At 40.5% G+C, this 26,415-nt stretch overlaps 1 protein-coding gene across 1 annotated transcript; it reads right to left on the bottom strand.

Moving 5' to 3' along the window:
* Nucleotides 1-597: 597 nt before the first annotated feature.
* Nucleotides 598-18,840, bottom strand: f3a (coagulation factor IIIa). The gene is made up of 6 exons (XM_039790373.1): nt 18,588-18,840; nt 11,814-11,925; nt 9,742-9,935; nt 8,255-8,436; nt 7,999-8,167; nt 598-1,472 (listed from the first exon to the last, which is right to left on the bottom strand). The coding sequence occupies exons 1-6, from the start codon at nt 18,652-18,654 to the stop codon at nt 1,327-1,329; spliced, it is 870 nt and encodes a 289-aa protein (XP_039646307.1). The 5' UTR covers nt 18,655-18,840; the 3' UTR covers nt 598-1,326.
* Between the last annotated feature and the right edge of the window lie 7,575 nt (nt 18,841-26,415).

A 26,415-nucleotide genomic window follows, 5' to 3' on the forward strand; every position in this document is an offset into this window, starting at 1 on the left:
AAAAGAACGCTGGGAATTCAACACATGCTCAGACTCTGCTTCGGCTGACACAAATGAGAACTACACGGACATGTTTTCAATTCATGTCATTTTAACGTACAAGCCCTAATGTGATGTTTTTACGGGTTTGCCAAAATACAAAAGAAAGTAGTATAAAATATGATTTCTCAACGTCCAGTTTGACTTGAGCGTCATCATTTAACCCTCCTCTTGTCCTCGGGTCAAATTTGACCCGTTTTCAAAAAGTTTCCACATCAGAAATTTGGGTTCCTTTCAACCACATTGTCAAAATAAATAACGTGGATGGTTCCAGGCGCCGCTCTTCACCAGTAAAATAAATCATCAGTTCACTACTCTGATTGAATTGGGGTGTTTAATTCAATTTTGTAGCATTTGAAATTGTTTTTCTTTCTAAAAGAACGTTGAAAAAAGTGACAGATTTCAGAAAAAGCTTCAAAAACTTGGGGGGGAAAAAAAACAACAAACTTCAAAAAAGCGCAGCAGCATCGACAAAAACGTTGTTAAAAACATCGGAAAAACTTGAGGAAAAGCTTCAGAGACATCGAAAAAAAAAAGTACTGACAGTAGAAATAGAAATGCTTGTGTTCTGTAAAATATTTATTACTACATTTCACCACGTAATAAAATGATGTGCAACCATCTGAAGTATAAAATAGCCAAAACATGACATCGTACATCCTACAAATATGTTAATCTCAAATATACACAATAAATTAAGCATCACTTACAAAAATAATGTATGCTAGGGTGTTGATTTCACCAGTCTCCCAAAAAAATCATGTGATCAAGTAATTTCAAGTTATAAAATACACTATAAAATGACAAATAAATAAAAGGTAGTGATTATCTACAGCCATCAGAGGAGGTACCACTCACCAAATATATAAAAAGACAAGGTGTGGAATATTACAGCTTCAGCAACATGACTAGTGTGTACAGCAGGAGTGTTCAAACAGTGTTTTCCTAAAGTCTCTTTTTCTGCAGCATGAAATGATAACAAAAAATAATAAAGAATGTCTGACATATTCAGAGGCAGTTTCACAGAAACTAAAGAAAGCATTTGATTCCAGTGTTTGGCTGAGGAATGTTGGGACAAGATCTGGGTTGCGTCCGAAATCTCATCCTCTGCACTACATACTCGATATGTATTCTAACGTTCAACATACTTTTGTGTAAAAAAACAATGTGTCTGTCTGTCTGTCTGTCGGTGTCTCCGAAATCTCATCCTCTGCACTACATACTCGATATGTATTCTAACGTTCAACATACTTTTGTGTAAAAAACAATGTCTGTCTGTCTGTGTGTCTATACATCGCGTAGTGGCATTCCTTCTTTCCCACTCTTCAGAGCATTCTTCCTGCGCTTGCAGCAGATCACGGTGACGGCGATGACGAGGCCTATCAGCAGCAGGACGAGGAAGATGGCCGCGGCGACCACGCCCACCGAGTACACTGTGGAACACAAAAACAAGACCTCACGTTAACCCTGGTGTTGTATTCCCATAGACCATGCAACTTTTACAGTTTTTTTTTTTTTTTCTGGGTCAAAATTTCAAATGAAAACTTTATGGTCGTCTTTTTGGACACTTGACAATTTTGTAACTTTACGACGTGTTGGTCGATGGTTTTCCACGTTTTGGAGATTTTTCTGACATTTTTGTCACTTTTTCAACGTTCTTTTATCCATTTCTTTTCAAATGCTTCAAAATTGAATTAAACACCCAAATTCAATGACAGTAGTGAACTGATCATTTATTTTATTTGTGAAGAACGGTGCATGGAACCATCCACGATATTGTTTTTCACAATTTTGGTTGAAAGAAACCCAAATTTCTGATACAGAAACAGTTTGGTTAAAATGTGACCCGAGGACAGGAGGGTTAATGATATTTACTTTACATCAAAAGGTAGTAGAGAATGTAACCCCCCTGGGAATCACGCCTATGTCAGCAGCTCACCCCCAAATCTTGGAGAAAAAAAAAACAGGTCACAATATATTGTTTAATTTTTCCAAAAAAAGCTCAGTAATTTCCGATAACAACTGGACGTCATTTTTTATCAAACATTACGTAAACGGGAGGAAATTTATATAACAGAGTGTTAGTGAGTATTTTTGGACTGAGTCAATGTCAGTGTGTTGATGGCAACAGTGTGGCTTGCTGAAAAGTTTTATAGTGCTCATATTATGCTTTTTGGCTTTTTCCCTTTCCTTTAGTGTTATATATCTTCTTTTGTGCACATTATAGGTTTACAAAGTGAAAAAGCCCAAAGTCCCCCCCAAAGGGACTTACCATCTCCAACAGAAAACACTGTTCACCAACTGCTCCAAACAGCTCTATTGTAGTCCAGCCTTTACTTCAGAGACAAACGTGGTCACTTTGGAACACACGTTATAATGCTCACCTAGCTGCTAGCATGGCACGCCCTCATACTCTGCTTCTGACTGGCTAGTAGTCCTTACCTAGGTACTGTCAGGGCACGCCCTCATACTCTGCTTCTGACTGGCTAGTAGTCCTTACCTAGCTACTGTCAGGGCACGCCCTCATACTCTGCCTCTGACTGGCTAGTAGTCCTTACCTAGCTACTGTCAGGGCACGCCCTCATACTCTGCTTCTGACTGGCTAGTAGTCCTTACCTAGGTACTGTCAGGGCACGCCCTCATACTCTGCTTCTGACTGGCTAGTAGTCCTTACCTAGGTACTGTCAGGGCACACCCTCATACTCTGCTTCTGACTGGCTAGTAGTCCTTACCTAGGTACTGTCAGGGCACGCCCTCATACTCTGCATCTGACTGGCTAGTAGTCCTTACCTAGCTACTGTCAGGGCACACCCTCATACTCTGCATCTGACTGGCTAGTAGTCCTTACCTAGCTACTGTCAAGGCATGCCCTCATACTCTGTTTCTGACTGGCTAGTAGTCCTTACCTAGGTACTGAGCATGTGCGACTCCCAACAAAGATGGAACAGAAGTGAGATGCCTCACTCTGTAGCTAAAACAGAGAGCTCAACACACAGGGTGAAAAGAGGAGCTGCAGCTACTTGCAGTACAACAAAAATATGGTGCTTTTTTTTATTAAACCATGTAAACCTATTCTGATATAACCTGTAAATTACAATTATGAACCTGAAAATGAGGATAATATGAGCACTTTAAATAGTTTCTGGACAACAATGGCGCTCTATGGCACAGAGGACTGAGATATATCAGGCTTTGAATACACACACACACACACACACAACACTTGTCAGTAGGTACGACCATTGTTGGTTTGGGTCTGCACATGGGATTTGTTTGCTATAAGAAAAACAGAATATAAGAATTTTATATGTCCTTGCAATCAAATGTGTGTGCAAAGTTGAGGTTCTGTACTGAGGGTGGAGCAAAGAGAAAAGTATCCAGAATGGAACAAGTTCCTTCCCTGGGAAAATGAATATGCTCCAAAAAATGCCATTAGATTGAAATCCTTCTCTTGTGTAAGTAATAGGAGGAAAGGCCAGGGGCTTCACAATATCAGTGACTATGAATAACCACATCCGATTTCAACGCAATCGGTCCTGTAGCTGCTCTGAACTGTTGGGGAGGAGTGGAGGAGTTGTCTTACTTGCAGCAAAGAAAATGTTGCTCCAGTCAGTCTCTTGGACACAAAAAAACATGGGAATATAGGGTACAGGTTGAAAACTAACCAATGTTACCCTATAAGGTCAGTGTTAGGACCGGAAACACCAACCCCATCTTCAAAGAATTAGCTCTGACAAAGACCGCCTAATGTCTTCTGTTAAAAGTTGCTCCAAAGAGACACACAAAACAAACCAGCCGACCGTTTTATTTATCCAGGGTAGGTACCTTGAGCTTGACTACTGTTAATAAGCTTTGCCAATGCCGCTCACACACACACACACACACACACCCACACACACAAACACACACACACACACACCACTAAGGTCTATATAAAAGAGACTTCAGATACAGTATTAGGGGACCACTAAGGTCTATATAAAAGAGACATCAGATCCAGTATTAGGGGACCACTAAGGTCTATATAAAAGAGACTTCAGATACAGTATTAGGGGACCACTAAGGTCTATATAAAAGAGACATCAGATCCAGTATTAGGGGACCACTAAGGTCTATATAAAAGAGACTTCAGATACAGTATTAGGGGACCACTAAGGTCTATATAAAAAGAGACTTCAGATACAGTATTAGGGGACCACTAAGGTCTATATAAAAGAGACTTCAGATACAGCATTAGGGGACCACTAAGGTCTATATAAAAGAGACTTCAGATACAGTATTAGGGGACCACTAAGGTCTATATAAAAGAGACTTCAGATACAGTATTAGGGGACCACTAAGGTCTATATAAAAGAGACTTCAGATACAGTATTAGGGACCACTAAGGTCTATATAAAAGAGACTTCAGATACAGTATTAGGGGACCACTAAGGTCTATATAAAAGAGACTTCAGATACAGTATTAGGGGACCACTAAGGTCTATATAAAAGAGACTTCAGATACAGTATTAGGGGACCACTAAGGTCTATATAAAAGAGACTTCAGATACAGTATTAGGGGACCACTAAGGTTTATATAAAAGAGACTTCAGATACAGTATTAGGGGACCACTAAGGTCTATATAAAAGAGACTTCAGATACAGTATTAGGGGACCACTAAGGTTTATATAAAAGAGTTTCAGATACAGTATTAGGGGACCACTAAGGTCTATATAAAAGAGACTTCAGATACAGTATTAGGGGACCACTAAGGTCTATATAAAAGAGACTTCAGATACAGTATTAGGGGACCACTAAGGTCTATATAAAAGAGACTTCAGATTCAGTATTAGGGGACCACTAAGGCCTATATAAAAGAGACTTCAGATACAGTATTAGTGGACCACTAAGGTCTATATAAAAGAGACTTCAGATACAGTATTAGGGGACCACTAAGGCCTATATAAAAGAGACTTCAGATACAGTATTAGTGGACCACTAAGGTCTATTTAAAAAGAGACTTCAGATACAGTATTAGGGGACCACTAAGGTCTATTATATAAAAGAGACTTCAGATACAGTATTAGGGGACCACTAAGGTTATATCAAATAAGAGACTTCAGATACAGTATTAGGGGACCACTAAGGTCTATATAAAAGAGACTTCAGATACAGTATTAGGGGACCACTAAGGCCTATATAAAAGAGACTTCAGATACAGTATTAGGGGACCACTAAGGTCTATATAGAAGAGACTTCAGATACAGTATTAGGGGCCACTAAGGTCTATATAAAAGAGACTTCAGATACAGTATTAGGGGACCACTAAGGTCTATATAAAAGAGACTTCAGATACAGTATTAGTGGACCACTAAGGTCTATTTAAAAGAGACTTCAGATACAGTATTAGGGGACCACTAAGGTCTATATAAAAGAGACTTCAGATACAGTATTAGGGGACCACTAAGGTCTTTATAAAACAGACTTCAGATACAGTATTAGGGGACCACTAAGGTCTTTATAAAACAGACTTCAGATACAATATTAGGGGACCACTAAGGTCTTTATAAAAGAGACTTCAGATACAGTATTAGGGGACCACTAAGGTCTATATAAAAGAGACTTCAGATACAGTATTAGGGGACCACTAAGGTCTTTATAAAACAGACTTCAGATACAGTATTAGGGGACCACTAAGGTCTATATAAAAGCATCCAAAGAGCACCATGTCATGGGACTTTTAAAATGTAAGTGTCATTCTTTTTTTAGTGGTGCCTTTTATATTCAATTTAATGTTTAATTTGTCCAAGAACATTGCTGGAAAAGATTTCCTTTCAATTGTTTTCATTTTTACGGGGGCAGGCAGAATACTAAAAAGCAACTGAAATGCAAAACTTAGTAGCCTTTAATATCTGTTTATTCATGAATATATTTATCGCGATATTCAACAACGTTATCGCATATTTTCCTCATATCGTGCAGCCCTTATACACGTCGTTTAGACACACGTTCAGGCAGGTCAGCAATGGACAGTAGCTGATTTAACTGGCACACACACAGACACACACAAACACACACACACACACACAACACACAACGCACATTTTCTATAATCCAAACAAAGAGATGTGAGTCACAGCTTCATCCCAACTTCCCATCATCCTCTGAGAGATGCGTTGGGGGGGGTTGTGTGTGTGTGTGTGTGTGTGTGTGTGTGTGTGTTTCAGGAATACGCCACAGAGATAGAATTGCGCATTGCTTTCACAAGAGGGTGCTGTTTGATTTCCGAAAAAGAATCTCAGTCTTTTTTTAAGAAATCCCAACCGACGCGCCTGGTGCTGAGAGGAGGAAGCAAGTATGCCTCATCGATCCGTCCGTCTCGGGGCAAAGATGGAAATCTAATCTCCTAATCTGCTGCCTGACCATCCATCACATGACCTCCGTTAGTCTGACATCAGTAACTTAGTTATATCTTCAAACCAATGTGATGTTGAGCCTCAGCTCACGCCTAATGGCAGGCTTGTTAAAGGGACTGAGCACTCTGATCTCTTAAGCAAAAAGATTTCATGGGGAGCAGAGATCTTCAACAGGGGGTTCGGGACCCCAAGGGCCAGAGAACTTAATGGACATGTTTTTGATGGTGGGGGAAACCAGAGCACCCGGAGGAAACCCATGCAGACATGGGGAGAAGATGCAAACTCCACACAGATTCAAACCCGGAACCTTCTTGCTGTGAAGCCACAGTGCTATCCACTGGACGCAAAAAAGGTATAAAGGCTTTAGGCCTTAGGTGGGCCAAACTTTATTGGGATCCTAAATTGATATGCGGACCAGATCAAAGTCTGCGAGGGTCTGGATTTGGCCCGCGGGGCTTGAGTTTGACACGTGGTCTAGAGCCAGCTGAACACCACTATGATCCTGTTCATATACTCCAAAGAGACACACAAAACAAACCAGCCGACCGTTTTATTTATCCAGGGCAGGTACCTTGAGCTTGACTGCTGTTAATAAGCTTGGCACTGCCTCACACATGCACAGACACACACACACACACTACAATACCAAAAATCCAACTCTATCAGCTATCAGCTTGTTTCCAGCATTTTCGCACAATTTGCATTTAAATTCCATTAAGATGCACAAAGTCAAAGCTAACTTCAGTGTTTTCCTAAGTAATGAATGTGCATGTTTTTTCATCCACTGCTCAGTTTAACTTTAAAATGACATCCCTGGTGTGCGAGAAGCGCTCAAAACATAAGGATTTTAACCGCCTTCTTGGTTTCATGCAAATATCTCGCACTTAAATTCTGACTCGTGTGGAAGTTCCTTTAGTAATAAAATAAACAGCACCAAAACTATGGAGTTTCAGCACTTTAATATTGCTGTGTCATAGAAGTACCTGGCAAACAGCCGGTGTGTCATTACTTGGTATTTACACAGGTTTTTACTTGTATGTCTTATGTCGGGACAGTTTGTACACTCAGGGAGGGCGTAACTGAATAACTTCCCCTTCCAGTTTTCCTGTTTGCAGCCTCTATGAGAACTAGGCACGGGCTGGTATGAGACTCTGACGTAACAATAACCTTTGGCAAAAATATATCACAGTTTCACTCTTTTTTGCAGTATTGCAATTACAGCTTTAAAATGTATTATTTTGACATTTCTGGGTACAAAACAACAAGAATGTATTTTATTTTGAAAGTCACTGCACCAGGGGCGATTCAGCTTTAGCGGTGCCTGGCTCGCTTTTAACGTCATGGTTTTTAAATGTTATTCTACTGTATCAACCGGAGTTTAGAACGCCAACGCAAAGAAAGAGGAAGGCGACGGACATCCGGGCTGAAAAGAAGGACATCCGGTGGAATTTCCGGCGGCAACGGAGCAATCCCGGAAGTGGAAGTTCATGAATGTAGACTAAACCGCTGTATACCTTGAAACCGGTAATCGGGCCATGCCCAATAAGAAGCAGGACTCCTCACCTTCAAAGATGGACGGGTTGTCTTCGTTGGAGCACTGCGTCTGGCTCATCTCTCCCAGCTGCTTGTCGACGCTGCGGCTGGGAATGTAAGCCTGGACGTTGAAGCAGTAGCTCTGCCCTTGGTCCAGACCGCTCAGCTCTATCACGTTGGTCTTAGAGGTGTTCACTTTCTGCGGACAAACACAGAAGGGGAGCATGAAACATCGTCTCATTCCTGTGTGTTTGAAGCCGACATTTCTACGTGTGCCGTTACTCACCTTGCCGCTGCTCTTATTTTTCACGTAGGTGACTTTATACTGCAGCTGATCGGAGAAGGCGTCCCTGATGTTCAGCTGGCGGCCGTCTTTGAACAAGGCGGTGAGTGGGTCAGTGACGTACAGGGTGATCTTCTTTTTGTCTTCGCTCACCTCCAGCTTGAAGTCAGGTCTGCCTATATCAGCTGTGGAGGGTGGGACAACGGGATCAGAGGTTTGTACAGTATACTGGCAGACAGAGAGTTCACCGGCGCATGTGTCTCTGAATATAAAGATAAATGCATGGATGATAAGCTGCAAGGGCAGACCTTGCAGCTTATCATCCGCTCTGCTGAGAAGGTGAAGACTGTAGCCGACCCGTCTCACCCCAAACACAGACTCCCTCTGGCAGAAGCTGCGGTCCATCAGGACCAAAATCTCACCCCATAAAAACTGTTTCTTCCCCTCTGATAAGTTACATAGTCAGGAACAGGAGTTCTTTGTATGCAGAAAACTGTTTCTCCATGTCTGATTACTGAAAAGGAAAATACTGTTGTTTCCATTTTTTCCTTTGCTGACAGAGAGCAGGTTTCCAGTTAGATTACTGAGGCTTTGTTCAACTTGGCATCAGAAACTTGCAGGTGAAAACACAAGGAGCCTGGAGACTGGTGTTAGCTATGCCAATAAATATAATCTTTGAAATAGCAGGTCAAATTGGGTCTGTGAACTTGATGGATGTTTACCACAGTTTGAGTAATAACTTTGCCGTTCACTTTTGTTTTCTTTGGGTCGCCTGACTGCTCATGTTTCTTGACCTTCTTGGCCTCTTTTTTTTTCGTGAGGTCACCTTGTTCCCAAGGTTCGGCAATGAACTTACTGAGTCATTTAGAGACTATGGCCCGTAGAGAATAAGACGTAAGATGTAAGAAACTGGAATAAGCCTTTAAAACATGTTAAAACTGAAGGGATAACACTTCCTTCAATGGCTGTTCTTAAGCCGTCTAAGCTGAGCAATGGATGAAAAAAACATGCACATTCATAACTTTTACTAACACTGAAGTTAGCTTTGACTTTGTGCATCTAAATGGAATTAAAATGCAAGTTGTGTGAAAATGTTGAAACTAGCTGATTTTTGAACATTTTAAAGGGCAGCTTTCTACTGATAGTTTCTTTCAACAGGATGGATAAGCACATAAGAACCTGGGTCCAGACTCATTTAATGATAGCCACCAGCTTCTTTTAAGAGGATGGAAGAATGAAGGGCTGCTGTCCATCCAGGAGTGGGCTTGTTGTGAGATTATATATTTTGTTACTATATTGTTGAATGGTCTTGAATATTGTAGTTACTGTGTCATCTTTTCTAGATGTTTGTCTGGGTGGGTGGTGATGACGGAAGGGGGGGGGAATCAACAAGGAATCAACTTGCGCGTTGTATGTTTTGTTGAAAGAATAATAAAAAAAAAATTGATAATCACAAAAAAAAGGAAACGCATTGTATCAAAAGCACCTACTGTCTTTGTAGGGGCTGAATCGCGGTGAGCTGGTGTGGGGGAACTCCACGAGGTCCGAGGTGGCCCCCAGCGGGGGTTCAGACAGGATGTCAGCTGTGTAGTAGGCATTCAGGTCCGTTAGAGAGCTGGACAGATCGCACGCTGTGGATTGGGAGCGGATGCAGTGGCGGTTCCTCTGTTTGTCACCGCTAACCCTGCGACACATGATGGAGGCAAAGCAATCAGGTGAGTGTCAAAACAAGCTCAGACACAAGGAAATGGATTACATTATGTCGCTGTAGGGGCTGATTTATGCTCCTGCGGAGGCTCCACGCAGAGCCTTCGCCGTAGCCTACGTAAGTGGCCTGAAGTTTATACTTGTGCGTTGGTGTGTGCGTCGATCTCGTTAAGGGAGTTCTCACACCTACAGTTCTTTTGCTTTGGTCCGAATCAGTTGCTGAGTTTGTAAACTTGGGAGTTATTTCTAGGGTGTCTCGATCAGGTTTTTTGGCCCTCGAGTTCGAGTCATTTGATTTTGAGTATCTACCGATACCGAGTCCTGATCCGATACTTAAAAAAAAAAAGAATAAAGAAGAGCGAAAAAACAGATCCAGGATGTTACTTATTTTTTATTTAATTCACCTCCAGACCGCAGACATACTCGCGCTTTCCGCTTCAAGCTGCTTCCGTGTTCTACTTTGCCGACATTTAACCAATAGCGTCTCTGCAACAAAGTGATGTCATGCCGCACACGTTGCTGTTTCTGTGTGGAGTCAAAAGGGTCTAACTCTGTGCCACCGCATAACTATAGATGTGTTAAAAAATAATGAGAATATATATACATATATATCCGAGTCCTGATCAGGAGGTAACGTCCAATTCCGATCGAGTCTGAAACCACGTGATCGGGCCCGATTTCCGATCACGTGATCGGGATCTGGACATCCCTAGTTATTTCCCCTTGGTTGGGTTTGTGTCACACCTGGAAAAAATCCAAGCGTACTAAAATGCGTTAGTAAAAATCCCGCAAGAATGTTCACTTCTCTTATTGGTCGGATGTGTCTAGGGGCGGGAGCAAGAAAGTAAATACAGGAAGAAGGTCCTGTGTTCTGGACTAGTGCATATTTCGTGCATCTCCACGGTCAAACCAGCTCAAACCAGAACATTTTAATATTAACACATTACTGTCAGAATGCAATATTTAATCACAGCAGGATACACCGTTGCAAAAAAAAGTCTAGATGTGAAAGTAGAGTATGTAGGAGAGCATCGATACGGCATTTGTAATTGATGTTTGTCAGATGTTTAAGGGGAGTTTAACGTCCCCAGTTCATTACTGACATTAAGACAATCATTTTTTTGTATCACAAGTTTTTGGAAATTGTACGTTAAATATGCAAATGAGGCAATAAACTAATGCTAACACTGAATGAAGCCAGGTTCAAAATGCTTGCTTCATTTGTTGACATGTTAGAGTCAACAGTTTTTGCAGAGGGGATTTTGTATATCTCTCTTTATCACTCCATAAATCAGAAAATACTATCAAGAATCATTTTTCTCCATGTTTTTATGAGCAACATTTTGTAGAAATCAGGCTGTGAGTGATATATGAACACCACATCTGTTAAACCTTTATAACACAGATAGGAATGAAACCAAAAATAGACAAAATGCAGTCAAATAAATGTTTTCTTTCCACTAGCCTGAAAAAGACTAGATGTTCTGGAAGATAAATAGCCCCAAATCTCTAAATTGACCAATGCATGAAAAAAAGAAAGGACACCGTTTTTGCTCGTAGAGCCTCGCCTTCAGTTGTAATCTTCTTGCCTCTTTCATTTTCCTTCTTATTGAACCATTACGGTCTGTGTGACTTTTCACTATCCCTCTGTTCTGAAATCAACATTCCACTTGAATCTTTCACTGGATCAGTAATGGATTCTTATCGTGCGCGGCTGCCGATAATCTTTCCTTCAAGGTTACTGAGCGGGCGTGTCAGAGAGGAGCGCACTTCCGTCGCAACGACCTCGAGAGGAACAGATGACTGCGTGGGTAAGCTGGAAATGAAAGGGTCGGGATGCAGGTACTGTACTTACGTGTAGAACTCCACTGTGTAGGAGTAATTAGCTGATGGTTTGGGCTCCCAGGTCAAAATGGTTTTAAAGTTGGTGGATTTCCAAGTGACATTCTGTGCTCGCGGATAGGAGCCTGCGAATGAAAGAGGCCGCGTGAAATACCGTTCCTGATATGAGGTGTTCAAGGTCACATAGTGAGGAAATCAATCAAAGTAGTTGATCTTTGCCGATACATTCACTTATACATGTAGCCCATTAAACTGTGCTTTTGATGGAATAAAACCTTAATAAGTGTGGTCCTTTACAGAACTTTGACATGTGATCACACTGACTTATTAAGGAGAAAAACACTCCATGTACTGCAGAACCAGAAATCACACAATCCGAGTGTTTAGCCCTTCATCAGGCTCACAAGGTGAGATGATCTGAATTAGAGCTGCAAACATTAATCGATTAGTTGTCAACAAGTCTCGCATTGCCAGACCGTCTGGCTAGTCCACACAGCATTCCGGGATGGGAGGAAAACGTGCTCTGGTTTATTGGCATTTCTTTAAACCAATCACAATCGTCATGGGCGGTGCTAAGTGGCGGACGGAGCCACGGTGCCTCTGCAAAATAGCCTCTGGAAGGAACTTGTTTTGGTGGAACGTTTACGTTCCTAAAGTAGTTTTAGTCGTGCGAGAGAAAAACTCCGATTGGACAGATAGTCTAGCTAGCTGTCTGGATTTACCCTGCAGAGATCTGAGGACCAGTTAACCATAGTCCTCACAAATCCACCGCAGGTTAGAACGCCAACACAAAGACAGAGGAAGGGGACGGACATCCGGCCGAAAAGAAGGACATCCAGCGGAATTTCCGGCGGCACCTGAACGCTCCCGGAAGTGAAACGTTGTGACTAGTTGTCAACTAATAAATGAATCGCCAACAATTTTAATGAATCAGTTTGAGTCATTTCTTTATGAAAAAGAAATAGAAATTCTCTGATGTCAGCTCCTTAAATGTGAATTCTAGTTCCTTCTCTCCTCTGTGACAGTAAGCTGAATATCTTTGAGTTGGGGACAAAACGAGACATTTGAGGACGTCATCTTGGGCTTTTTGGGAAACACTGATCAACACTTCACTATTTTCTGACATTTCATAGACCAAACTAAGTTGAGAAAATAATAATCATTAGTTGCAGCCCTGAGCTTAACCCTCGTATTATGTTAAGGGTCAATTTGACCCATCTGCGTTTTTGTGTTGACCAAAATACTGGTTAATCTATATTTTTCTTCATGAAATTGTATGACATTTCCTCATTTAGGGTCATGAACTTGTTCATTAAATCTGGACACACTGATGTGTAGTGGAATGTCTGTTCAGAGTTTGTATACAAAGATGATGTTGCGGGTCATTTTGACCCAGAGACTTTCAACACCCATTTAGAACCAGGTGTGTGTGTGTTTCTGTGTGTGTGTGTGTGTGTGTGTGTGTTTGTGTATGTGTGTGTGTGTATGTGTGTGTATATGTGTGTGTGTGTATGTGTGTGTGTATGTGTGCGTGTGTGTGTGTAAAGGAGGAGCAGCTTTCTCGTGCTTGTCCTCTTCACTGTTGTAATGTCATCTCTTTGACACGCACACTACAAAAAGGGCTCCAAAAGATTTGCAACTGAAGAAGTTTTAGCACAGATTTTTGATGGTAATAGTGATGTAGAGGGAGAGATTTCAGAGTCAGAGGATCTTTCAGAGACCGAGGACAATGCTATTGACGATCCGGATTGAGAATTTTCCTATGAAGAGGATTCAGAGGACCAGTCTGGTGTAGTCTCTACATTAGCTGAAAACAATGGGCAGCAATCATCCTCAACAGAGGGGACCTGGACAGCTAAAGATGGTAACATAAAATGGTCAGACTGTCATCAAAATGACTCCAAGCCCCACAAGCCTTTCTGCCACACTACTTGATGAAATTCAATCATTATTTCATCTCTTCATATTCCAACCAATAGAGAGGATCATACTGGACATGACCAACTTGTAGGCAAGCAGGGGCGGGTCTAGAAAAATATTCATGGGGTGGCGAGAGGGGGGCAGTAATTTTTGAGGGGTGGCAACATATGGCAGACGTATATATACTGAATTTGATCCCAGTTTGATGAGAAATAGTAGGCCTATGTACACACTACAAAATGGCACCTCTTCATTTGTGTAAGATTCAAAGTAACTTTACAATGTTTTCCTTGACAGACGTTGAATCAATATTAGCTTTTTTAGCCTACTTCACACAGAACAAACGTCAGACCTCAGTAACATTATATCTATAGTTAGCAAAATAACGTTCTTCAACCTGATTTGTATCATCTCAAAATCAGCATTGCAACTGCTAGCACTGTGCTTTCATTATAATTTCATTTCTTGATAGATAGTTAATCCGTTTTGACCTCTTTCCTCCTCGTTGTCTCCTTTCCTCGCGACTCCTGGCTCCCTCGCTTTGCGCCACTCTTTTTCTAAACAAATCAGGCTCTTGCCGCTCTGGCATCATTTTATTTTGTTGCTGCCAACTGGGGTGGCAAGGCTTTCTTTTAGGGTGGCATTTGCCACCCTATGCCACCCAGGTAGATCCGCCCCTGCAGGGGAGGGGTGTATTTCAAGAGAAATGGAAGCCACTGGATCAGATTGACTTGCATGCATACATTGAAATCCTGGTAAGCTGGAGTGTACAAGTCAAAGGGAGAAACAACTGCCAGTCTGTGGAATGAAGAGAGTGGAAGGCCAATATTTCGAGCAACAATGTCGTTGGAGTCAATTCACACGAAAGCTCATATGTATTTTCCGCAACACCAGAGCTGGTCGACGTGAAAGAGACAAACTAGCTGCGATCAGAGATGTATGGGATAAATGGGTCGAAATTTTACCTGTCTTGTACAATCCCGGTCCCCATGTCACTGTAGACGAACGCCTTGTTCCATTCAGGGGGTGATGTCCCTTCTGACAGTAAATGCCCAACAAGCCTGCCAAGTATGGCATCAAAATATGGGCATCCTAGGATGCCAAATTTAGCTATGCATGGAATATGCAAGTGTATACCGGAAATATTTTCACTAAATAATTGGTAAAAATAGTTTTGGGGAAAAAAATGTTTGTTTTGAGTAAAGAAAGGTTTGTTTTGAGTGTATTTACACTGTACGGGTAATTTTGACCCGTAACATCATCAATGTCATTTTGTTTCAACATAATACGAGGGTTAATGAAGTTCTGAGTGAATCGTGTTGCTCCTATATATATATATATATATATATATATATATATATATATATATGTATATGTATATATGGACTGACTATCCCTGGAGGAATGTAGCACATTGACCCTGCGCGGTCTAGCCATATTCTAGATTGCGATCTAGTCTTGTTCTGAGAAAAGCTGTTTTGATAACAACAGTCTGAGGATCGGCCTGGTTTCCAAGTTGACTCTGCACAGAGGATTAAAAAGCTGCCAGGCTCAACTATTTCCTGAATCGTTGTAGTTTCTGGTGAGAATTGTGTAACTGTGTGCGTCTCGCATACACTGTCTCGCCTCCAGCTAGTTCGGCAGCTCCGGCTTCTCACCGGTTGTAACAGACGGCATCACGTGACCCCGATCCTGGCTTCTCTCTGTTGGCTATTACAGTAACAGTGTCCTGGACATTAACCCTTGTGCGGTGTTCATATTTTTGTTCCACAGCCGATGTTCCCGGGTCTGGTGGACCCACCACATTATTAGGCTTTTAAATCAACACAGCCATAACAATTTATGTAAAACTACTTAACAGATGTTTACTTTAGCTCAGTTACCAATGATATATATACATCATTTATGGTTCATATTTGCCATTTACCCCTGTGAGATCACATTTATGATCATTTTCTGTTTTTGTGAGAAAACAAGGAAATTCAATTATAAAAAAGGTAAAAAAATAAAAGATTTTTGATCATTATTGGTGCTTATTTCTGAGAACTTAATCAGAACAGGTGAAAGTGCTTAAAATGCAACAATTTTGTAACTTTGTGTGGGAATAACAGGTGCAGAAAGACAACATTCCCCCACACAGACACCTACACACGCACACATACAGACACACAGATACACACACAGACGCACAGACACATAGACACACACATACACACACAGCAGGCCCAGTTAGGAGGAGGACACAGTTAAGTTTCATAGCACCTACAATTATTACACAATTATTACACTCGGGTCCAGTAGACCCGGACACCTCATATGTAATAGTTATGTGTGTGTGTGTGTGGGAGAGGTGTACCATGTGCAGTCATTGAAAATAAGTTGTTTTTTATGTTCTTCACAGAAAATGAGCCAAGGCCAATGAGTTTGAGTTAGAAGAAATAATAAATAGCATCATTTTTCTTTTAGCAAACATTGAAAACAGGTCCCACAGACCCCGAACACCACACAAGGGTTAAAGTGTTAAAGTGCAGGGAATCGTGACTTTAATATAGGATTACACGTGAAGGACACAGCGAGCCAATATTGCCAACAAATAATTGGACACACTCTTAAATAATGATATTTCTGACAATGTTGGTATAAAGACAGAGGGTTAGAAGCATATCACAATGTAGACTGCAGAGCTTGTAGTCACCTGCTGATTGTGCTGCTTGAAAAATCATCAAAAGAATGTATTGTTTATTTCTTATTCATGTTTAATACGTTTGTTTGTGCATGCATGCGCCGATCGCCAGGGCAAATCCAACGTAGGTGTAAGTTACTGTGGCACTAAACTCCTTTCTGATTGGGATTCTCTTCTCCTTTTCACTGCTGCTTGGTTTCAGTAGTTACTTAGAGCCATGCTATCTTAATAAGACTCTTCTTGGCTTCTAACCTCCTCTGCACAGCCTTGAATCAATCCTTATTGCTGTTGTTTTTTAATAAAGTGTGAATAATAGGGGTGGGAAAAAAAAAAATCGTACGTGTCGTGATTTTTTTGTGACGATTTTGGAATTATTTTCCCTAGACTCGTTTTCTACTTTTTTTAAATGGTTCACCTAAATATTGTGTCCGACGGCGACTACATCATATCCGTTTCCAGCAAAACAGAGCGAAAGCAGAAAAAGCAGAAAACACGTTATGTTCTTCTTTAAAAATTAAATAAATGTCAGACTGACTGACTGACATGTGATGTGCATTCTTCTTAGAAAAACAACTAGTTTTTATATGATATATTGTCTCTAGAAGTGTATGATTCAACTTTTGCTTTTGTCAAAGAAGGAAAAGCTAAATCGCAATACTTCTAGAATCTCAATAAATGAAAAATAGCAATACAAATCCAATCAGCAGCCACGTATCTCGAAAGAATCCAATCGGGACAAAAGCATAAGGTCCCAGCCCTAGTGAATAACCTAAAAATAAAAATAAAAAAGTCTCTACATAACAACTTCAAACTCTAGAAAATGAGAAGCAATACATATAAACAAATATATAGGCCTACAAGCATTTGTGGCAAATAAAATAGTGTAATAGTAAAGAGAAGTGTTGTCAGGAAAGGCAGAGTGTGACTTGATGCTGATGTTCATGTGAAGCCATGTGTTTACATATTCTGGTTGCAACAATATAGCCTAATAACTACTCCATACATAGTAATGTTGTACTCATATTTTCTCCTGCTGCACTGCTTACGCGTTCCACACTTTCTGATTTTGCCATCTAATAATGTAGACTAACCAGTTACACACTATTACTCACACACCGCATCACCCTGACTTTACACTGAAATGACACGTTGCTATTGATGCTGAAAATAAAACCAAAATGGGAAAAATACTCCAAAATGATGTAGTTTTCCTTAATAAGGTTGAATTTACTCCAGTACTTTACTTAAGTCCAAATATTGAGGTACTTGTACTTTACTTGAGCCTTCTCTTTTTATGTCACTTTCAACTTCTACTATTTCAGAGAGAACTATTGTACTTTTTACTCCACTACATTCGTCTGTTACAGCTTTAGTTACTAGTTACTTTAGTTACTCCACTACATTCATCTGTTACAGCTTTAGTTACTAGTTACTTTACACATTAAGATTCCTGCACACAAAACACATGTAGTTTATAAAATCTGATGTTTGATTCTAAAGTAAACTAGCCGACAATATAACGGTCTACAAGTCCAGCTGAGATGATGAGACCATTAAACACACAGCTGGTTGGATCCTTTACACACACTACAATGGGAGGAGAGTTCTTTACTTTTAATACTTTAAGTAAATTTTTTGATGATACTTACAGACATTTACTCAAGTAACATTTTCATTGCAGGACTTTTGTAGAGTATTTTTACAGTACAGTATTAGTACTTTTACTGAAGTAAAAGATCTGAATTCTTTTCCACCGCTGCTTTTATAAAGTTGCTTTTATGTCATGCTGTCTTTTTATCCTCTTTCTATTAGTCTCGTTTTCTGTCCTTTAGAAGTGACCCATCTTTTCATTTTTCACTGTTACAATGTTGTGTATTTATGGGCATGTGCGTGTGTGTGCGTGTCTGTGTGTGTGTGTGTGTGTGTGTGTGTGTGTGTATATATATAGATATATATATATCTATATATATATTGTGTATCCTTTATTTCCACTGTCAAAGCACTTTGTAAACCATTGTTTTTTTAACGGTGCTATCCAAATGAAGTTATTATTATTGTTATTATTATTATTATTATTATTATTATTATTATTATTATTATTATTATTATTATTATTATTATTATTGTAGACAATCAATCAATCAATTAATGAATAGGACGAGCGCGCGAGCTGCTGGGACTCACCTGAGGCAGGGTGTGCGGAGAGACAGAAGGTAATAAGTAATAGAGCTGCTGCTTTTAGTTCCACCATGTCGGCTTCAGTTGTTCTCAGGGAATGCAGAGTTTGTCCGACACCCAGATCCAGATCTCCTTCTCCCTGTCTCCCTGTCTCCCTGTCTCTCTGTCTCTCTGTCTCTCTGTCCTCTACCGGACCGCCGAATGTAAAATCTCTCCGTCTCGCTTCTAGTCTGACTAGTCTGAAGCCCTGGTTATATTACCGATCTAAGAGCGCGAGGCTTGGCCAAATAAGGAGCGTCCGGCTGTGGCGTCACCGCCAGACTGGGACAGCTATTATACATGCAACTATGCGCGTGCCTGTCCCGCTGAGGTCATTACAGTGTGTGTGTGTGTGTGTGTGTGTGTGTGTGTGTGTGTGTGTGTGTGGTGGGGGGTAATCTCCTGGATTACAACAATTTATTCCACCACTCACAATCTCAGACCAGACTATATGCATTGTCTGATATGATATATGACAAATGTATTTTTTTGAATGGAAGATTGTAATACTGGATTTTTTTTTTTAAAATTGCAACTGTTTTCACTTTCCGTTCTTCTTAGAAATCACGTCAACAGACCGCTTAGTTGTGTAGAACGACTCGAAACAATACACCAGTGTGGGGAGAAGTATTCAGGTCCTTTACTGAAGTTAAAGTACTAATACTACACTGTAAACACTACACTTGTAGTCAAGGGCCTAGGGGCACCCCCGCACTTTACATGATGGTGCCCTCTGTCCCCCACACTTACAACACGTCTGAGTTGATTTGAACGCAGCATAAGTAGGCGTGCGTATGTACGTTACCCCCCCCCCCACCCCCAAAAAAACTACTGTGCAAAAGCATTCAAAATATATATATATAATATATATATTGTTATTTTATATATATATATAATATATATATATATATATATATATATATTTTATATATATATATATATATATATATGGAATGTTAAATTCAGACATTTTGAAGACTCTACAGGTGAACAGGGTCAACATGTTTCTGTTGTATTACAAGTTTTCTGAAATGGAATGTTAAAACATGCAACTAAGGGCATGATGTTATGCTAACCCTTGGTGAAGTTAGGAGAAATCTACAGACACAAATACACAAAGTGTAATAAAATAAATGTTTTCTGTCCACTAGTCTCAAAGACGACATGTCATGGAAGATAAATATCCCCAAATCTCTAAATATATCAAAAAAACTTTTTTGCCTGCAGAGTCTCGCCTTAAATTGTAATCTTCTTGTTATTTTTATTTTTTCCGTTGCAGATTTTGGTGTCTCATTATTTGTAGTGCTGACTCAACTGGGAGAGTTTCATGCCCGTCCTTGTGTTGGAAATGCTCCAGTGTCCAGTCACTTTACGTCGGACACATACATGGACTGTTGCTGCAATAGCTGCGGCCCAATATCAAACACCTCGCTGCTGGATGGAAGGTATTTCAGATATGAGTGGTGGTCATTAGGGTCCTGATCCTCAGGGTTTCATCATTAGGGTCCTGATCCTCAGGGTTTCATCATTAGGGTCCTGATCCTCAGGGTTTAATACACTGTTGGTCTTTCTGCCATCCCTTTGATGCCCCCTGCCCACTGCAGTAACTGACGCCCGTGTCTGATCACCTTTTACAGTAAAGAGTTACTCATAATACAATCCATGCTGCAACCTACAGGCTTTTATTACAGTAACTCCACACAATAGGCCTGAGATAAAGGTTTCCTCACGCTGTAAAGGTGAGGCACAGGTTTATGAGCCGAGAGCAAACATCGTTTTGCTGAAACATTTCTCAGCTACGACCTTATCTGACGCATTGTTCATATATGAACAGCTTGGCCTGGATCTGGCCCAGGATGGTACTGAGGAATTCACTCCAGTGCCGGGTGTAAAAGAGGGCAAATTGTAGCTTATGATTTTTATAATTTCCTTTTGATCTTGTTTTATCAGTCTGGAATCAGACCTATCCGCATGACATAGGTGCGTCATCAGAAACCTAGTCTGAGTCAACGGAAGTACATTCTCAGGATAGAGCCTGACATCGGGCTTGTGGCTCACGGGCCGGATGTCGGGCTTTGCCCTTCTTCTTCTTCTTCTTCTTCTTCCGTTTGTTGCCGTTCTCAAAACCCCTTCACACTTGGAACACACATCAAACTTCGAGCTGGCAAGCTACACGCTGAAAGCGTCAAGTTTTGAAGAAAATGGGACGTTTTGGGAGCGATTGGTGGGATTGCTGTGGACGAAGTACACACGGAGATACACTGGTAACAGCTAATGAGGTTTAACCATAAATCAGCTAATTTAAATAGCTCACGTTACTGTGTTGTGTCAACAGTTAACTTCAGTTCATTTTTGTATGTGGAGTTTTCTTTTGCGGGGTGCAAATGTTTCACCAAAACAAGTTCCTTCCAGAGACGATTTAGCAGAGCCACCGTCGCTGCGTCTGGGACTTAGCCCCGCCCAAGATTATTGGGATTGGATTAAAGAAATGCAAACAACCCATAGCGTTTTTTTTCTCCTATCCGAGAATGTATCTGTGGTGTAGCCAGACCTTAATCCACAGCGCTGTGGAGATAAGAAACTCCATCCATTTGCTCCATTCTAACATTATGAACAGACACATAGAGATAAATAAATGGTCACTTTAACTAGGATGATATGCTCACTATAGACTACTATAGAGACTTTATTACATTACGTATCTATCTATCTATCTATCTATCTATCTATCTATCTATCTATCTATCTATCTACACACATTCCTCTCATTCTTGACTGAGCCCTATAGTAGTTGTGGTGAAGTCATAGTTAATGAATGGATGACGTGTTTTCCAGTAGCATGCCGACCATTACACCATACATGCTCTATGTCCCCCAGAAGCCTGTTTGATGGGACTATAGCATCATTATGGGTCTAACAGACGCTGCAGTGCAGTGCATGAGTCAGGACATCCACTCGTCGGCCAGCACCAGTGGCTGAACTGGAGCTCTATTTATAGACGTTGTTGTTTAAAGGCATGCTAAATCTCCAGACATTCAGAAATGTAACTGGGAATGAGATATGGAATGTTTATAGAAAGGTTTCACTGTACTAGCCACAGCTGACATCAAGTTTCCATCAAGTTTCAGTCTGTTTTTATTAGTGTTGGAAGTCAGTTTGGACTCACAACTGCATTACCATCAGGTCTGCAGCTGAAGAGTATTTACATTGTCGATTAATGGATGAGTTGTTTGGTCTCTAAAATGTCAGAAAATGGTGAAACATGAGGAGCAGTGTTTCCCAAAAGCCCAAGATGACGTCCTCAAATGTCTCGTGTCCACAACTCAAAGATATTCAGTTTCCTGTCACAGAGGAGAGAAGAAACTAGAACATATTTACATTTAACAAGCTGACATCAGATACTTTTTACAAGTTCTCATAAAATGACTCAAACCGATTATCAAAATAGTTGGCATTTAATTTAATAGTTGAGAACTAGTCGATTAATCTTTGCAGCTCTACTTACAATATAGCGTAACTTTTAAGACAATGTAACAAGAATAAAGGTCTGTCCAAGTTGATTTTCACATGGAGATGAAATCTATTGAAACCAGTAGCTGCAAGAACAACATGTATCCTACAATTAAAATGCTGAGCAAAACAGTACATGACTCATAGTAAATGGGCTGAAACGAGGAAAACCTATATGTGATTCAATCTTTTGGCTTTTGTTTTTCTTAATTTGGAGCTGGCTGGGCATATCTACCGGGAATATCTGCCTGTGTGTGCCAGACCTTGTCTGTCCCCTCCCACCCCCCTCCCCCTCCTCCTCCCTGGCAGCGAGGGGCCCTGCTGTAGCACGCTCCACTGTGGCTTTAATACCAAGGAACCCTCTGCACAGGACTGAATGGAAATGCAAATGCAAGTCTTTCCACTTTATAAAAGCACAGTTAGAGCCTCTAGTACACACCCATGCACGCACACACACACACACACACACACACACACACACACACACACATATTTATTCATGGAAAATGAAAGAGTAGAGCAAATACTCAAATAAAACTCCTTTGATGTTCTTTGGATTTCTTTCCTAATTTGTTCCTAATAAATCCTACTGACAAGCTAATGCAGCAACTGGTCAGAGTGTGGTGCGAGTCCAGTCATGCATCATGGATGATAAGATAAACCAAAAATACTGGGGAAAGAAACTTCATGTTCCCAGGACACTGCTGATGGCAAGTTTTATGTACCTCTCGCAATAAATTCCCTTTGTCATCCCATCTTGAGGTTTTTCCTAGGGATATCATTCCAACAAAGTGATCTACAACTACAACATTAGGCTGCATTCACTTGGCTCTCTGGTCCATTGCATGATGTAGAAATATACAGTGGTGGAAGAAATAATCAGATTCTTTACTTAGGTAAAATTACTAATAGCACACTGTTTAAATACTTGGTGACAAGTAAAAGTCCTGAATTGAAATATTAAGTAAAAGTATGTACGTATCAAAAATGTACTTACAGTATTATCAAAAATGTACTTACAGTATTAAAAGTGAAAGTACTCAATGCAGAAAAATCCTCCCATTTTAGAAACTGGAAAATATCCAAACTGTTCTGTCAATCAACTAAGTGTTTAATCAGCTAATCATTTGAGCTGGACGTGTTGGCCGTTATATTGTTGGGTAGTTTAATTTATAATTAAACATAGTATTTTATAAACTACATGTGTGTTTGTGTGCAAACATCTTCATTTGTAAAGTGACAACACATTCTCACTCCCATCACGTAAAACATGGACGCTTGGTCAGGTGCCTTTGGCGTTGTTATTGACGATAAAAGTCTCCTTTAGCGTCAGATGTAAACGCGCTTGGTCGGGACTATTGGCGTCAATTTTGACGCAGTTAGGTTTAGGAAAATGTTGTGGGTGGGCTTATAAAAAGGTACGTTTACATGACACGAACGGGACAGTTGGGTTTAGGAAAAGAAGAACGGGACAGTTGGGTTTAGGTAAAGAAGAACGGGACAGTTGGGTTTAGGTAAAGAAGAACGGGACAGTTGGGTTTAAGAAAAGAAGAACGGGACAGTTGGGTTTAGATAAAGAAGAACGGGACAGTTGGGTTTAGGTAAAGAAGAACGGGACAGTTGGGTTTAGGAAAAGAAGAACGGGACAGTTGGGTTTAGGTAAAGAAGAACGGGACAGTTGGGTTTAGGTAAAGAAGAACAGTACAGTTGGGTTTAGGAAAAGAAGAACGGGACAGTTGGGTTTAGGTAAAGAAGAACGGGACAGTTGGGTTTAGGTAAAGAAGAACGGGACAGTTGGGTTTAGGAAAAGAAGAACGGGACAGTTGGGTTTAGGTAAAGAAGAACAGTACAGTTGGGTTTAGGAAAAGAAGAACGGGACAGTTGGGTTTAGGTAAAGAAGAACAGTACAGTTGGGTTTAGATAAAGAAGAACGGGACAGTTGGGTTTAGGTAAAGAAGAACGGGACAGTTGGGTTTAGGTAAAGAAGAACGGGACAGTTGGGTTTAGGTAAAGAAGAACAGTACAGTTGGGTTTAGGTAAAGAAGAACAGGACAGTTGGGTTTAGGAAAAGAAGAACGGGACAGTTGGGTTTAGGTAAAGAAGAACAGGACAGTTGGGTTTAGGTAAAGAAGAACGGGACAGTTGGGTTTAGGAAAAGAAGAACGGGACAGTTGGGTTTAGGAAAAGAAGAACGGGACAGTTGGGTTTAGGAAAAGAAGAACGGGACAGTTGGGTTTAGGAAAAGAAGAACGGGACAGTTGGGTTTAGGAAAAGAAGAACGGGACAGTTGGGTTTAGGAAACGTGACACGCGGGACACAAACCCCGGTCTCCTGGGTGAAAGTCCTGTGTTGTCCTGTGTCCGTATTTTACGAGTTCGGAGTAAGAACGGGTTGAAAATAACTAGCAACTAAAGCTGTCAGATTAATGTAGTGGAGTAGAAGTAGAAAGTGGCATGAAAAGAAAAGACTCAAGTAAAGTACAAGTACCTCAGCATTTGTACTTAGGTACACTACTTGAGTACATGTACTTAGTAACATTCCACCCCTGGCATACAATGGCATGAGATTATCGGGCCTCTGTCAATTATGTCACACAAGGCTACAGTCAGGGTTAATCGGCTCTGCCTTAATTACTTTCCCAGGCCTTTTCCTGGAAAGAAGGAACGGGGCAGCTGTACTGGAATGCATGTGCTTCTCATAGTATTGATATTCAAATTCAACAACAACATCTCTTTACATAGTAGAGTCCCTGTTACTATTATCATAAACTGAGTCCCAAATCTGCCTTGTTCACACATTCACTATGCACACTCATTAGTTCACTCAATAGAGAGCAGTGAATGGAGATTCTAGACACTTACTTATTATCTTTAAATTGCGTTATTACTGACAGCTGTTATTTTCTTATCCATAAATAACATTCTTTGGAAATCAAAGCTTAAATTATTATTGTTACAACGTCAGCCTAATTCTAGTTCATTGTCTATATTGGGCTCTCTTCCATTAAACGCCGCTTTTCAATAGAAGTTTCAATAGAAGTTCCACTTCCCCTTTTTTTTGACAGGAAACGTCACACGGAAGCCACTTGGAAACAGGGTTATCATAGTAAACGAAAATGCACCCATTACTATCCCCGTGTGAATTCCTTATGACTTTATTTAAATCTCCATTTGCTGCAAACAATGCAGCAGCTACACAATATACGGAATTCCTGGGATCAATATACAACAATCACAACATATACATAAAAATACCAAGCATACAATTTTACATACATTTAAAAGAAGACATATACTGTAGTATAGAGGAGCTCGGAGTAGAGCCACTGCTCCTTTGCGTCGAAAGGAGCCAGTTGAGGTGGTTCGGGCATCTGGTGAGGATGCCCCCTGGGCGCCTCCCTAGGGAGGTGTTCCAGGCACGTCCAGCTGGGAGGAGGCCCTGGGGAAGACCCAGGACTAGGTGGAGGGATTATATCTCCAACCTGGCCTGGGAACGCCTCGGGATCCCCAGTCGGAGCTGGTTAATGTTGCTCGGGAAAGGGAAGTTTGGGGTCCCCTGCTGGAGCTGCTCCCCCCGCGACCCGACACCGGATAAGCGGACGAAGATGGATGGATGGATATACTGTAGTGCAAGTAAAATAATATCACTGTGTGCACATGTTTAGTAAATTAGTGTCAAATAAAATAACAGTCCGACAATTATAGTTATAGAAATTATAGAAAATATGTTTTATGATAATAAAGAGGAGTGGTTTACTTCATAGGCTGTGTATTTGTACTATTACATTATCTGGGTCACCTGACACTGATATAACCAAAACATGTAACCTGGAATTCATTCAAAACTTGTTTGTTTAATATTTTTTGACTGAAAGAGACAATTCTATTGTAATTAGCAATTATTTCTAATATAACTTCTAGTTTAACTGTAAACCTTTGATGTACATTTGCAGCTAAAATCTCATAGTATCTTACTGTTTTAATGTTGTACAGGATCATACTGTAAATGGCAATGCATTCTGGGAGAAAATAATAATATTACAACACCATCTGCGAATCTTACAGATATTACAGGTATTTATTGTTAATACCAATGCATCTTGGGGAAAAAAGTACATTACTGTAAATTCAAATTATACAGTAAGAAATGGTATGTCTATTTACAGTTAAATACCTCTAACTTTAAAAACAGTATGTATACTGTAAATCAACACTAGTTTACTTGGCAAAGCTGCTGCCAGTGTATTACTGTAAACTCACGTTGAAAAGTTTTACAGTGTAACCA

The sequence above is a fragment of the Perca fluviatilis genome, chromosome 22 (genome assembly GCF_010015445.1).
Source record: "Perca fluviatilis chromosome 22, GENO_Pfluv_1.0, whole genome shotgun sequence".
Lineage (NCBI taxonomy): Eukaryota > Metazoa > Chordata > Actinopteri > Perciformes > Percidae > Perca > Perca fluviatilis.